The sequence below is a fragment of the Ooceraea biroi genome, chromosome 4, assembly GCF_003672135.1.
Source record: "Ooceraea biroi isolate clonal line C1 chromosome 4, Obir_v5.4, whole genome shotgun sequence".
Classification (NCBI taxonomy): domain Eukaryota; kingdom Metazoa; phylum Arthropoda; class Insecta; order Hymenoptera; family Formicidae; genus Ooceraea; species Ooceraea biroi.
Genome location: NC_039509.1, coordinates 14,688,742 through 14,703,409, shown reverse-complemented (window position 1 = coordinate 14,703,409; position 14,668 = coordinate 14,688,742). Strand labels below are relative to the sequence as shown.

The following is a 14,668-nucleotide window of genomic DNA, read 5'->3' as shown; positions in this document are numbered from 1 at the left end:
CCCTCTTGAAAAAAATCGGGTTTTATATTTCTTAGCGAATACCGTCGAAACAATAAAACATATAAGAAAAAGTTTCAAGTAAAAGTTTTATGGATTCTAATGTACTTTATAACAGTGCAATCAGATTTTTCGAAAATGTCATATTTTTCGAAATTCCTTTCCCCCTCCACAATTTTTGAAAATTTTAAAATTTATCTTTCAGCAAAACTTCAAGCATATTTAACGACAATTCAACCATATATGATAAGGTCATATTCTGAAAACGCATTTTTCAAAAATAAGCTAAAAGTACCTCTATATCGCTACATACGCGCCCCGTCCGTATTCTCGTATTTAATACGCTAGTTACTCCTGGCAACAGTTTTTTCGCACAGAGATAACAATGAAGTCGGGGGATTACTTTTAATTAACAAAATAAGTCAGGTTCTCGCCCTCTGCCGGACCCAGAAATGGTCAACGTAGAGCTGACAAGAAAATTTTACTTTTTTTATTTTTTTCAATATTTCTAAATTTGTTTGTTTTTTTCTCTATAATTGCATATATACTAACATTTCTTATAAATCTGATTGCACTGTTATAAAGTACATTAGAATCCATAAAACTTTTACTTGAAACTTTTTCTTATATGTTTTATTGTTTCGACGGTATTCGCTAAGAAATATAAAACCCGATTTTTTTCAAGAGGGTGTTTCACCCCCTTAATGGCAAAACGGGCCGATATAAAAAAATATGTATCTCATATTTTGACCTAGACAACAACATATTCAAAGCTTATCAAAATCGGCGTGTGACACTTGGGTAGTGTTACTTGTCAGTGTAGTTCTCCGAATTGTTTTGTATCTCCTTCGCTATTCTATTCTCTACTCTGTAAACGTTTATTTTCTGTTAAATACCCGTGAACAGGCAAGAAATTATCCGAAAATGTTAAGGGTTAAGCACGATAAACCCTCCAAGAGACGTTACGTAGGAGCGTACGTAAGCGTGGGCTGCTGCAAGGGCTCGGGAAAGGGCATTTCACCGGATCGAAGTCTCATCTCCACGTGTACCGCGACGTTGCGTCATCGTCGACGTCGTTCCTCGTGCATAGTCAGAAAATTCCGGTCATTCTCTGGACGGCGGGCGGCCTCGCGTAATTGTTGCTGCTATTAATGGAGTAACACGGAGCTCCGTGTTACGAAATAATCCGGAGTTTCATCCTACTACCGCGTAGGATGCACGTAACATGCAACGCGCGTAGGCGTGTCACGCCTAACAAGGGATGTTGACAATACGAAATAACGACACTTTCACCACGGTAGTCCGATTTTTTTCACGCATTTATGCCGTTTTTTCGCTAGGCACTATCTGCACGACGTGGCGGAGTCATCGATATCTGTCGCCGATATTGATTACGTGTTATCGCCGAGCTATCACGGAGATACGGCGCTTTCCAATCCGCTTCCCTGGTATATGAATTACCAATACCGTCGATATTACTGGAAACGATTAGTTTCATTTCAAATTTCTCTTAATCTGTCTTTTCATTATTAATGTTCACCGTTATCCTTTGAAGAAATAAACACAGATAATTTTTCGACTAATCTCTCCTCTTTACTTTAACTTTTTTTTATTTTCAAAATTAAAAATTTTAAAAATTTTAATGCGCGCGATTACATTGGACTCCTAAAAATATTTATTAAATTAAATAACTAAAATTGATGTTGCAATGTTTAATGTTAAAAATGACTTTGAAATTTTACTAGTCGACACTGTTCGAATTTCTTACGTCGATAATTGTTGCATCTATAATGCTTGCGCCGAGATCGACAAGGCAGTCCTACACTGCAAAACATGTCCACTTTAAATTCCGCGAAACTATAACGGAAAAAAGTCATTTTTTTCCGCTTTAACTTGTAAGTGTGAAATTAAAGCGGAATCATTGCGAGTTGTCATAGTTACGTTATTTTCGTCCGCTTTAAATATGTATGACCGGAATCGTAACCGATGATCACATCCTTTATAATATCCGTTATAATGCTAGATTATTCGATTTTACATAAAGATTTTATATTAAAATCCTTTATATAAATAGGACTGGTAATAATCTAGTTAAAGTGGACATGTTTTGCAGTGTATCGATAGCGAGCGCCACGTATAAAAGAGAGTAATATGTTCATGCTAAAAGAGGGTCCAATCCAACGAGGAATGCTTCCTAGTATACGTATTGAAAAATATCAATATACGACGTGCGCCGAAACACTAGGTCCGAATAAGTAAGTGCATCGTCGTAAGAAATTCGTGCACGTGCGATAAATGACGTTCTTAGCCGTATGCATGATCAGTGGACATGTTTTGTGCCATCCACGTGTAGCCGTGAGGAAAACTAAGCTCACATTTCTCTTTCCTAGAGAAATGTGAGCTTAGTTGAGAGTTTCTCACGCTGTCGTACGCTTCCTGAAGCAATCAGTGACATTCTTGATGACACAAGCGGTAAATCCTTGGCACATGGAATTAATCTTGAAACTTCGATTAAGTCCACGTGCCAAACGATATGAATTTAATTCATCTCATTGGATGTAAGAATCTTTTTGACGTCATGTATTTAATAGAATAGACGAAGCTAGAACTAGCATATTTCAATTGATCGTGACCACTGGACTAGAGCAGTGTAAGCGGATTTTATTCGGAACGTCGACGGGCTAACTGTTTTCGGGATAAACACCTGAATGAACCGGTATTTACGGTTTCTAACGCGAAACAAATAAGTTGGTATGCCGTCGCGATTTGTAATTTCGAAAGGCACCGTTTGCCTGATGACCGACATAAATAGCGACAGATGAGAAGACAGAGACAGAAGTGTGAGAGGGGCGTGTGGCAAAAGAGAGAAACAATAGCGAATAGCGTCTGCGACTTACTGACGCATATATTTATCTAATTAAGCAGTTATTGGAAGTGGCCGTGATATTTCTTGCCGGCATACACCCTGTCCAGCGGACCGTCTTGTCAAAATTATCTCCTACTAGCTTCTCCACACTGACTTCCACGTGCATCAGTTACGATCGAATAGGACACGCTGATGGCTTATTAGCGGATTACCGATGCCGACCTTCTAACTGCGTCGGCGAAATTGCATATCCGTGCCATCGCATGGGAAAGACAGCGGGACTCCTTAACCCGACCGTTAAAAATTCACATCGCACACGGTCCGAACTCCCGACGAGCCGTTGCGCTCGTAGTGACGAGGGAAACCGTGTCGCCTGCAAGTTTCATAAGCAACGACATTACCGGGCTTATCAATAATGCGTCGCGGGGACTCGGTGCTTCTCTCGTTCACTCTATTTACAGCGGAAAATCTATAACGGGGCAAGGGACATGCACAGGGTTATTGACTGAAACATTCGTGTCGTGTCGTTACGTTACGTAAGCTTTGTGCGGAAAATATACCGCAAATCCAAGTACGTCGTAGCTCGCATTTCTGTGTATCAAGTTTCGCGTTTATACGTGTGCGATTTGACTTTCTATGTAAAAATTGCACACTTTGTCGCATAAAAATAAAAATCTTCCGCTTGTAGCATAAATACTTTTTGTACAAGCGAATGGCAAAACGGGGTAAATTTAAATTCATTCGATGATTCAGCATGAATGTTCTAGTTTTTCGAGGACATGGTTACGTATCACGCATTAAATAAAATTCACAACTTGCTTGTAACAGTTTGCATACGTTTGCACTGTTTTAAGATCTACAAATATTATATATACGTGTAAATCGCAATTATATTTTCATGCATATGACTTTAAATGGGAACAACAAGATGTTGAGTTATTTGTGAATTATGCTACGTTGTCGGATATACATATATTGAAAGTTTATAGATTAGTTCATAAGTTAATTAAGCATTCTGTTCTTTTTTTAGTCTGGATGGTAGATCCTGCAAGGACGAGATATACAGAATGGGCATAGGAGCGGGATATTGCGAGGGCAACCTGAACTTCGCCACGGCCTCGGAGGATGACGAGGTTTACACCAAGAAGAAGGTTTCTAGAGTGAGTCATACACTCATTTGTACACGATTGGTTCCGTAATAATTTTCATATCGATCAGCAAAATGTTAAAGCAATGCGATACCACTTTGCATTTCGTTCCTTTATGCCCGTCAGATATCTGCGTCGGTTCGTTGCGTTTCGCAACATCTCTTTAAATGAAAGCGCACAAATATTTTAGATCTTCTGAGAAAATTACGATGCAACGTTAATTCGAAGCATATATTGTCTACGTGTGGAAAAAAGCTGATTATTATTTCGCACAACTTGACTCCATTTACTAACTAAATAAAGAATATCTAATTTTTAAATGTACACATTACCTCGTATAAATTACATTTTACACACATATATATATGCACAGATAAAAGATATAAAATAATAAAAATAACAGATAAAGAAAAAATATTTCTTAAAGTAAAGCATGTCTTCCCTTGTTATCTTCCGGTGACCGGAAGATGGATCCCGAAATCGGAGCACGAGAAACCGCGAGGTATTTAGGCCATCGCGCACGTGGAGAAAGGTTTCCGTGTTGTCGAATCAGCGATGACGCAACAATGTGCTCCGACGATGCTACGCATTAGTCACGTCGCGTCCTGAAAACGAGGATTGTGACACAGCGCGATCGCGCGAAATCGGACGTGCTAAATTCTTACCAGGAACTATCATCGCGTTAACCCGCATTCGATCGTCGTGTCGCTTAAATTTGAGAAAAATCCTCCAGTCCTTTCGCAACACATGATTCTGATCACGAAAAAACAATTCGTGGTTTTCAATAATGTACGTCGCATTATTATGTTATAGCATTGCATCGTTATGTATAGTTTATAGCGCCAGGAACCTGACGTATCACGCTATCAATGTCGTATTTATAGAACGCGCATTTTATAGTAGTGATAAGCGAGGCTGAGAATAATGGCTGACGCGATGCTTCTGCTGCTACTCGTGACACACGTTTCCATTGTAATGCGTCTGCAGAAGGTGCTTCACGCTGAATGTCATTTCCGCTCCAGGATTCCGAGCAACGTGTAAACGTACTTTCAGTAAACGTCCGCGTACGTGTACGTACATTGATATTAAGATACAAGTTTTATTATCAGGAAAGTGTTAGCAAAATGACGTATCCCGATATTTTACGTCGCGATAAATCGTCTTGCGCCACGTCTTACGTGTTCCTGCAATTTTCTTTCCGTTGTTAGACGGCATTAATGATCGAGCGGATGTTACTTGTCACAAGAATTGTCCCTCGGCAAACTGTGTGATCCTTCACTCGGATCTTATCCAGTTGACAATCTGTTTGGTAAATTTCTCTTTTTTCTTTCGTGTCGCAATCGCTGCTCTTACCGAAGCTTGTTCAGGAAGTATCTCGGAAGCGTGACTAGGTGTCTCCTCGAGATGCTGCAACGGTTACGTGAGTCTGAATGAGAAAAGAGCGTTCGTCTGGAGTGTCTCTTTTTTTTCTGACACGTACGAATTCATGATAATTAGGAGAAAGCAGCGTTGTCCGGTGATAGAAGTTGCCCGCGGATAGAAGCGCGACTAACGCTATTATTTCGCCTCGCGAGTCGTGCAGCGAGTCTCTCCGAAAATCTAATAATCTCAAGTAATCGAACGAATCTAAGGAAGCTAGTACTTTATGGGGCGAGTAATTGACTTGAGCCGTACGGGCGTGTTATCGATTTCCAAGCTGGTGTTCGCGTACATAAGAGACTGCGATGTGAATAAACTAGAGAATATCCGCGATCGACGTCTAAGACGGTGTCAGTCCCTAATCGCATTATCGTGAGAATAGATCGCGAGAGAGAAATCTGCGCGCTCCTATCCACCCCTTGCGCAATCGCTTGATGAATCCCCGAATTGCATAACGTTGCAATCGGCAATTTCTCTCATCGGTCATTTATCACGCGCGAAGTTGCACGCACCGACGGAGAATTCGCAAAAGATTATTCGCGCGCGCGTTCGCCAGTGAAGCGCGCCTAATCCGCGTTGCGTTGGCGAATTATATAAATCGGCACGATTGACGTCGAATCAGCGGCGCATCGACATCGCGGCTTCGTCCATGAGGATTGCCTCGTGTCCCTGTGTGCGTCGTGTTAATCCGCAGCTCGAACATTTTTTTTATCTGACGAAATAGGGAGAGGACGGCGCGCCTTCGTGCGCTTACGTGCCCGCACGCACGCACGACTCACGCGTCTTGTAACATCGAAGTAGTGGTCGTCTTGCCATGAGCGAAAACGATTCATCGGCGGGGAATACCAGGCACGTCGTTTATCGGTCACGGCTATGAATCAGGACTTGTGCACGATTACACTCGTTCAGTTATACGTGAAGAAGTCAGAAACGAAGGGAAATTTTTGGGCCGATCCTTCGACTCGATTTCGACATTGTTTCACATTTTTTGTAATCATAGCGTTGCAACAAGTCTGCATTTTACCTGCTGAATAATTGATAATAGCAGCAAACAGTACTGTAAACAGTTAATTTCCATGAATACGATTATACATTGTAAGAGGCGAAAAATAACTAGGAGACTGCCTTAGATTTGAACTCGAACTCTCCGGGATCCCTGGTTCACACGCCTAGGTCTTAAACTGTACGGCCAATACTGCTACTGTTGTGATCAACTTGTTTTCATTCCGATCCTCTATACGACCTGTCAGTCTCGACTGTCTTTCCAGATCTTACAGCTCGGCCAGCCTGACATTACATTCGTCCCCGAATGTCTCCAAATCGTCGGTTCACTCCACTTGAGTCCCTCCCAACCTCCATTTTTGGTTCACTCTTCTGAGTCCCTCCCAACATCCATTTTTGGTTCACTCTTCTGAGTCCCTCCCAACCTCCATGTTGGTTCACTCTTCTGAGTCCCTCCCAACCTCCATGTTGGTTCACTCCTCTGAGTCCTTCCCAATCCCCATGTTGGTTCACTCCTCTGAGTCCGTCCCGACCTCCATGTTCAGGCTTCACTACCGGCCAGCTGCTTCTCAACTCCCTCCTCTCCGAGGGGTAGCGGATGAATCTCAACTGTCTTCGAGGGGTAGCGGATTTTATCCCACTTCTGAATTGTAAGAGGCGAAAAATAACTAGGAGACTGCCTTAGATTTGAACTCGAACTCTCCGGGATGCCTGGTTTACACGCCTAGGTCTTAGACTGTACGGCCAATACTGCTACTGTTGTGATCAACTTGTTTTCATTCCGATCCTCTATACGACCTGTCAGTCTCGACTGTCTTTCCAGATCTTACAGCTCGGCCAGCCTGACATTACATTCGTCCCCGAATGTCTCCAAATCGTCGGTTCACTCCACTTGAGTCCCTCCCAACCTCCATTTTTGGTTCACTCTTCTGAGTCCCTCCCAACATCCATTTTTGGTTCACTCTTCTGAGTCCCTCCCAACCTCCATGTTGGTTCACTCCTCTGAGTCCTTCCCAATCTCCATGTTGGTTCACTCCTCTGAGTCCTTCCCAATCTCCATGTTGGTTCACTCCTCTGAGTCCGTCCCGACCTCCATGTTCAGGCTTCACTACCGGCCAGCTGCTTCTCAAGTCCCTCCTCTCCGAGGGGTAGCGGATGAATCTCAACTGTCTTCGAGGGGTAGCGGATTTTATCCCACTTCTGAATTGTAAGAGGCGAAAAATAACTAGGAGACTGCCTTAGATTTGAACTCGAACTCTCCGGGATGCCTGGTTCACACGCCTAGGTCTTAGACTGTACGGCCAATACTGCTACTGTTGTGATCAACTTGTTTTCATTCCGATCCTCTATACGACCTGTCAGTCTCAACTGTCTTTCCAGATCTTACAGCTCGGCCAGCCTGACATTACATTCGTCCCCGAATGTCTCCAAATCGTCGGTTCACTCCACTTGAATCCCTCCCAACATCCATTTTTGGTTCACTCTTCTGAGTCCCTCCCAACCTCCATGTTGGTTCACTCTTCTGAGTCCCTCCCAACCTCCATGTTGGTTCACTCCTCTGAGTCCTTCCCAATCTCCATGTTGGTTCACTCCTCTGAGTCCTTCCCAATCTCCATGTTGGTTCACTCCTCTGAGTCCGTCCCGACCTCCATGTTCAGGCTTCACTACCGGCCAGCTGCTTCTCAACTCCCTCCTCTCCGAGGGGTAGCGGATGAATCTCAACTGTCTTCGAGGGGTAGCGGATTTTATCCCACTTCTGAATTGTAAGAGGCGAAAAATAACTAGGAGACTGCCTTAGATTTGAACTCGAACTCTCCGGGATGCCTGGTTCACACGCCTAGGTCTTAGACTGTACGGCCAATACTGCTACTGTTGTGATCAACTTGTTTTCATTCCGATCCTCTATACGACCTGTCAGTCTCAACTGTCTTTCCAGATCTTACAGCTCGGCCAGCCTGACATTACATTCGTCCCCGAATGTCTCCAAATCGTCGGTTCACTCCACTTGAGTCCCTCCCAACCTCCATTTTTGGTTCACTCTTCTGAGTCCCTCCCAACATCCATTTTTGGTTCACTCTTCTGAGTCCCTCCCAACCTCCATGTTGGTTCACTCTTCTGAGTCCCTCCCAACCTCCATGTTGGTTCACTCCTCTGAGTCCTTCCCAATCCCCATGTTGGTTCACTCCTCTGAGTCCGTCCCGACCTCCATGTTCAGGCTTCACTACCGGCCAGCTGCTTCTCAACTCCCTCCTCTCCGAGGGGTAGCGGATGAATCTCAACTGTCTTCGAGGGGTAGCGGATTTTATCCCACTTCTGAATTGTAAGAGGCGAAAAATAACTAGGAGACTGCCTTAGATTTGAACTCGAACTCTCCGGGATGCCTGGTTCACACGCCTAGGTCAGACTGTACGGCCAATACTGCTACTGTTGTGATCAACTTGTTTTCATTCCGATCCTCTATACGACCTGTCAGTCTCGACTATCTTTCCAGATCTTACAACATTTACGTAAGCTTAATTTAATTATGCGAGCTTAGTTTAGTTACGTCCCCGGGATGCGGTTTTGCACGACAAGCGCGTTCTAACGGTTTGAGGATGTCATGCATCGCAAGTGGATCGGTATAAAAGTTGAGATAACCTCGGGGCTGCTCTACCTGCGGTTTCTCTCGCTCCCCTCGTCGCGATCTGCACGTGGCAGACGAGATAATTCGAGTCACGCGCTTCTGGTCGCTTTCTGGAACCGTCGTTGAAAGCACGCCGCTTCGCACGGCGATGAGTTTCGAAAGGCGGCTGTCTGATAGCGTCCAACTGCGTCCAGGAACGCGTCGGCTGACGTGTGATGTGTGTGTGTGTGTGTGTGTGTGTGTGTCTCTCGTGATATTTGTGAAGAGACGAAAGGCTTCTTTCTTCAATGACAAATAATTGAATATACTTAAATTTAATTGTAAATGAATATTATCACAATCATAATATGATGGAATATTTGATATTATAAATTGAAAAGTTACTTATACGGGAAATGCGTATAAAAGTAGTCTGTTATCTGATTGCGATTTGATGTTGCTCGTAAAAATAAAACAGATTTTGTTTCCATCGATCTTGATTCACTGGGGCTTGCATTTTCCGTTCCCGTTTATTTCCATAAAATATCACCAACTCGGCAGCACACGGCGACGATGCCCATGGAAATGAGTAACGTGACCAGAAAACTACTAATGGAAAACGATCGAGTTGCGACGACGATCACACATGACCCAAATAATGCTTGCAGCGGCGTCACATGCAGGATGTTGCATCTAGAACTTCGAGATCCTATTTTCAAATTCTGCAAAATGCGAAGAAAACAACATAAAGAAACATATAAAATTTGTCTTCAAGAAAATTGTACACAAATCTAAGAGAAACTGTCTAATTATACAATTTTCTTGAAGACAATTTTTTTCTCATTTTTGTTTCTCTCTCTCTCTCTCTCTCTTTCTAACGCAATTTAAGATGCATGCTTTTAGGACTAAAAATGCACGTTCATGCAACAGGCAATAAATATGTCGCTCCTAATCGCGAATAACTTTTCTTATAGCAGTCAGCGTCACATTGAAAGCGTGAAGTCGTTGATCCAAATGGCAAACCCGTTAAAATTAGAACGTGCGTGTACACGTTCGCTGTAACAGTCTCGGGGCTACCAGGTTAAATTCGTCGCGGGCCACATTTAATTTCGTGCTATATCGAGAGATCCGTTGGCAGAAACAACTTTCGTGACGGAGATTTGCGTTCGCGCGCGACACGTATCCCGATATATTACTTGCGTCGTCGATCGGTCGAATATATACGACGCGGATGTCCCGTATTTTATTTCACCAAATCGAAGTAACGATGCGCTTTATCGATCTTACCGATAGACTCTTTTTTTGCGCTCTGCGAATACACGGCTTCTAATCTCGTGCAATTGCTCGCGATAAGCCGGTAATAGCGCACCGGATGACATTTAAACGCCGCGAAGTTGAGGCGGATCGGCGCAAGCTGAAAACATCACGCGCATTATTTATAGATCTCGCGGCGCTCCTGCGTTTGGCAGAAGCGGTATTTGTGCGATCGGAAACTTTGCGGGACAATAAGTAAACAGACATGATGCAATCCGTGCTCGCAGCTCATGGGCGAAAGTCGCATTTCCCGGCAACAGCTCGCGGAAGGGACGCTCCTCGGCGCGGCTCGGATTTTCTGCGTCACGCAGAGAATCATCGTCGTTGCGGAGGATGATTCCCGTGCGGTTTCTGATTTCGCGTGATTCCCCGTAATAAGGTTGTTTTCTCGCGGAGGCCGAGTTCGAGTTTCACGTGCTACCGAGCATCGAGCGAGCGGAATTACCGCGTGACTCAACGCGTGCCGCGATACGCATTTATCGCGCGCTGTTGCTCTCCGTCCCTCTCTCTCTCTCTCTCTCTCTCTGTCTGTTTGTGCACGTGTTATATACCTGCCGTTTGACTCTCGCCCGCACAGGCTTACATATCTGATTAATCAATCGTAACTTTTTTTTCTCAGTCAATGACATCAATGTAAGTGTGACCGTTTGTTCAGCTGTCGAAAACGAAGTCACACGAGGGGTACAGCACTTTTCGATGGAGGATTACGTTGTGAGCGAAAATCCGTGCGTTTTTAATGTCGAGACATAATTAGTAATTAATAGGACTGTGATCTATGAAATAAGCATTTTTTTATTTTTGAAAGCTGAATCATCGTTCGTCACGAATTTACATGAAGATTTTACATGAAGGCTCGGGCAAATCACGTCGGTTAGAGTTTACTTGTCTGTATCTCAATAAAAAGTTTGGTTTGAGTTTTGTGTCAAATTTTACTAAATGACTAAATATACTACACATGCAATGTTTAACTTCTGCGCGGTTTTTGCAGTAGAAATTCTTCAATTTGGAGTGATTAAATCGATGATTAAATTGTGATCCACTGTCATTGGGTGTCCAGAGACATTTATAGCTTTTCTAAATTTAAATAGCATAATATGACGCAAATGCAGTCTATTAATGCTTATTTTCACTTAATAAATACAGCGCGTAAACACGATGTAAATGCACTAATGCCACGTGCTAAGTGCATTGTAAAGATAGCTGAAAGCGTCACTTTTATGGCGGGATATAACATGTAGACATTATCAACATCGTTGCCTGTGTTGCACGTATGTAGCGTCAGCTATTGAAAATCGAATCAAACTTTTCGACTGACCGAATACTGACTTTCGCCAGGCTGGTGACTCCATCTAACCGGCGATCCACCGAGCTCTGTGCACTGATCGGCCACATTTTAATATCTCATAAAAATTGTACTTATTTATATAAAAGTCGAGACATGCATTTATTCGAAAACAGATACGTATTTATCTATATAAAAAATACGTTTTCCATGAAATATTTTACGTACAAAACAGCAAGGCGTATTAGTTTGGCGAACAATTCCTTAGCTGACTAATTGCTAAATGCGATTTTAAGTTGAATAACAGCCGATGATACAATGTATAAATATCGCGCAAAAGTGTTCATTGATTTATATCTGTTATAGCGTGATTGCGTTTTTGCACGTGTCGGTTTAATTGCCCGGTGATTAATCGACGAGGACGATGTGCGATCGGAGATGGCGGCTCGTCACGGCCGCTCTCTCGGCATCACGTGCTACGTGGGGGGCTCATTAGGGGGCGATATGGCGTCATGAGACTTTGACGTAGCGATTATTTCGAGCTTTCCGCGTATCGGAGCGTGCTCCGTCCGCATGGTCATCAGTGGGTATCGCACAGTAGACTTCGTGCAATGGTCATTAATGGCGCCGATAACGCTGCTCCTTCCGATAGCTGATCGGGGGTTACGATCGTGCTATGAACCGGCGCGATACAGCGGCCGCCGTTGGCCGCGTATGCGCGTATTTATCAGCATCGATGTTCTGATTGCTCAGGCTACATCAGAATGCGAGAAAATATAACCGCTAATTTTCAAGCGCTCCACGGTTTTTAAATTATTAATAATGCTCGAGGAAAGAGAGAGCGACCTTCAATTAAACTCTTCGCGGAACGAAAACTCGCCGACAGATTCAATAAACAAATTTGTACTTCGATAACGCTTGTTATGTCTGGATCGCTTCGTACATCGGAGGATGTATCGGATCTCTGTTTTTCGCTGGAGGTTTCTGCACCGGCAGAAATGCCGCTCAGTTCGTTTTTAATTAATCGCGATTAGATTAATTAATTAGAATCGCGATTCGGTCGGTTGATCGATTTCAATACATTGATTGGATCTGGTTATCGCCAATTCGTTTGATTCAATGCAGCTGATCGCGAGAAATTAATTGGCAATCTTTCTGGTTTCTGCCGACGAACGCGTTCCTCCGTAACATCAATGGAACGAGATAGGAAATTACTGGTCACTTATACCTCGCACGCTGAAAATATCACGCGACAATACGTGCCGCAACCGAGTGCATGTAATTTTATTCCCCGCGGTGCTAATAATAGATGACTCATACGCGTATCCGAATAACGATTGTCAAATGTCACATTAATACGAGTTGCGTCGTGCATAAAATGCACCCGCCGGCGCGAGCGCGTTAATATTAAACTCGTAAACAACTGAATCAGTAAACAACTAGTCTTCTCTGCTGCAAACGCCGCAAACGGCAACCGGCAAGTATACAGTCGACACGTGGCTTATCGGTTTCCGTTTTGTACATTTTTCTCTTCCTTTTATGTAAGAATAACCAGCCGCTTATTTAAAAAAAAACAAAAGTACAGAAAATAGAAACCGATAAGCCACGTGTGAGCTTATGTATGTGTATCGTAATTGCATTTGCATACTAGCACTTAGTGCGCGAAATGTTATTGTATGCAAACGAACAGCGTGTTTCAGGTCAGAATCGAAACGAACATCGTTTTTGATCGAGACGTTTTTGACTGGGAAGCGGAGGAGAGATACTTTCTCTCTCTGTATACTTTTCCGAAAAATTGAATATTTGGCGGATGGACCAATTGCCGTTCGTCTATATTTGCTCGCATGAGGGCGCGATCCGGCTCGGACACGCGACACCGCGGCGAAAATAGTGCGTTTCCGAATGCGTCACCGTTTGGTTGAAAACAGGACGTGTTTACCCGCCAACGCGTACGCTCCATCCGAGCTTGGTCACATGTTTCTTCTCGCTAATGTATCTCCTTGGCGATACATTTGCTTTGCTCATAGTCAGGGAGCGACGTCAGCCGAGGCTTCAGTTCGATGAGCCATTCCTTTCGCTCGTTATCGATAACACGATAAAAGAGAAAGTTATATAATCTGGGGAAAATAATGAACTGAAATCGATTAGTGGAAATAAAAAACACCTATTAATGAGAAAATGTGATTAATCGAGAATCTACAGTATTTTCGTCGTGTAAATTTTAATCATTGTTGTGTAATATTGCAATTAGCATTAATATGACGAACAAATTATATGTATATTTCGCTTCCACATTAGAGATTAGGCCAGCTTTTAATTTTACACATCATCTATCTTTGTCGATAGCTTCTCTTCTTTTTATCTATGCTCTCGATCGTCAGGATGTTATCTTTGATCTCGAAAATGCTCTTTAGTACTCTGTTTTTGCGATTCAGCGGCACACAGGTCGATTTCTAAAAGTCTCATCAGAAAAGTGATAAAAATAGCTGTTTGACAAAATACAATATTTGTTGAATGCCACGATGTGCATAAAATTTTAAATTTCAAGGCTTTCATTAGTCTGTCGTTACAATAAATTCTATTCTTTCCTATCGATCCTTTTCTACAGATACGTTGTATTAAAAGTTTTTACTTACCACTTACCCCGCGAACGTCACGTGCACGTGAAGGTTTGCAAAGTGCATCTCGCGGGACCGTTCAAGGTTCCCAGAGCTCTCGATCTGGTTTTAACATTGGCTTGCGCTAGCTAAAAACAAATCTTAATTTATGCAGATAACATTTAACGCCACCTTTTTGCGGCTGCAAGGTCGCAGTCGTAAATTACGCAGAAGAGCAGAAATTCTTGACGACCATCTGGAGGAACGCTTTTCGCAATGTAGGGCACGACGTAAATTGTACATGCTTGGTCGTAAATGCGCGCATACCGTTTTTCTTCCAGCAAAGTTCCTTAAATAATTTCTATATTTTTCATGCTCTGATAAAATGCACAGCGTACATAAGCCTAGCGTAAATGTGGATTGAAGTGATGATGAATATTT

At 43.0% G+C, this 14,668-nt stretch overlaps 1 protein-coding gene across 1 annotated transcript in view; it reads left to right on the top strand.

Moving 5' to 3' along the window:
* LOC105283880 (transcription factor cwo) overlaps positions 1 to 14,668 on the top strand; it is a 41,970-nt gene that overhangs the window by 16,986 nt on the left and 10,316 nt on the right. Inside the window, exon 2 of the mRNA XM_011347010.3 lies at positions 3,894 to 4,023. Coding sequence (XP_011345312.2) covers positions 3,894 to 4,023 — 130 coding nt within the window. The remainder of the gene's footprint in view (positions 1 to 3,893; positions 4,024 to 14,668) is intronic.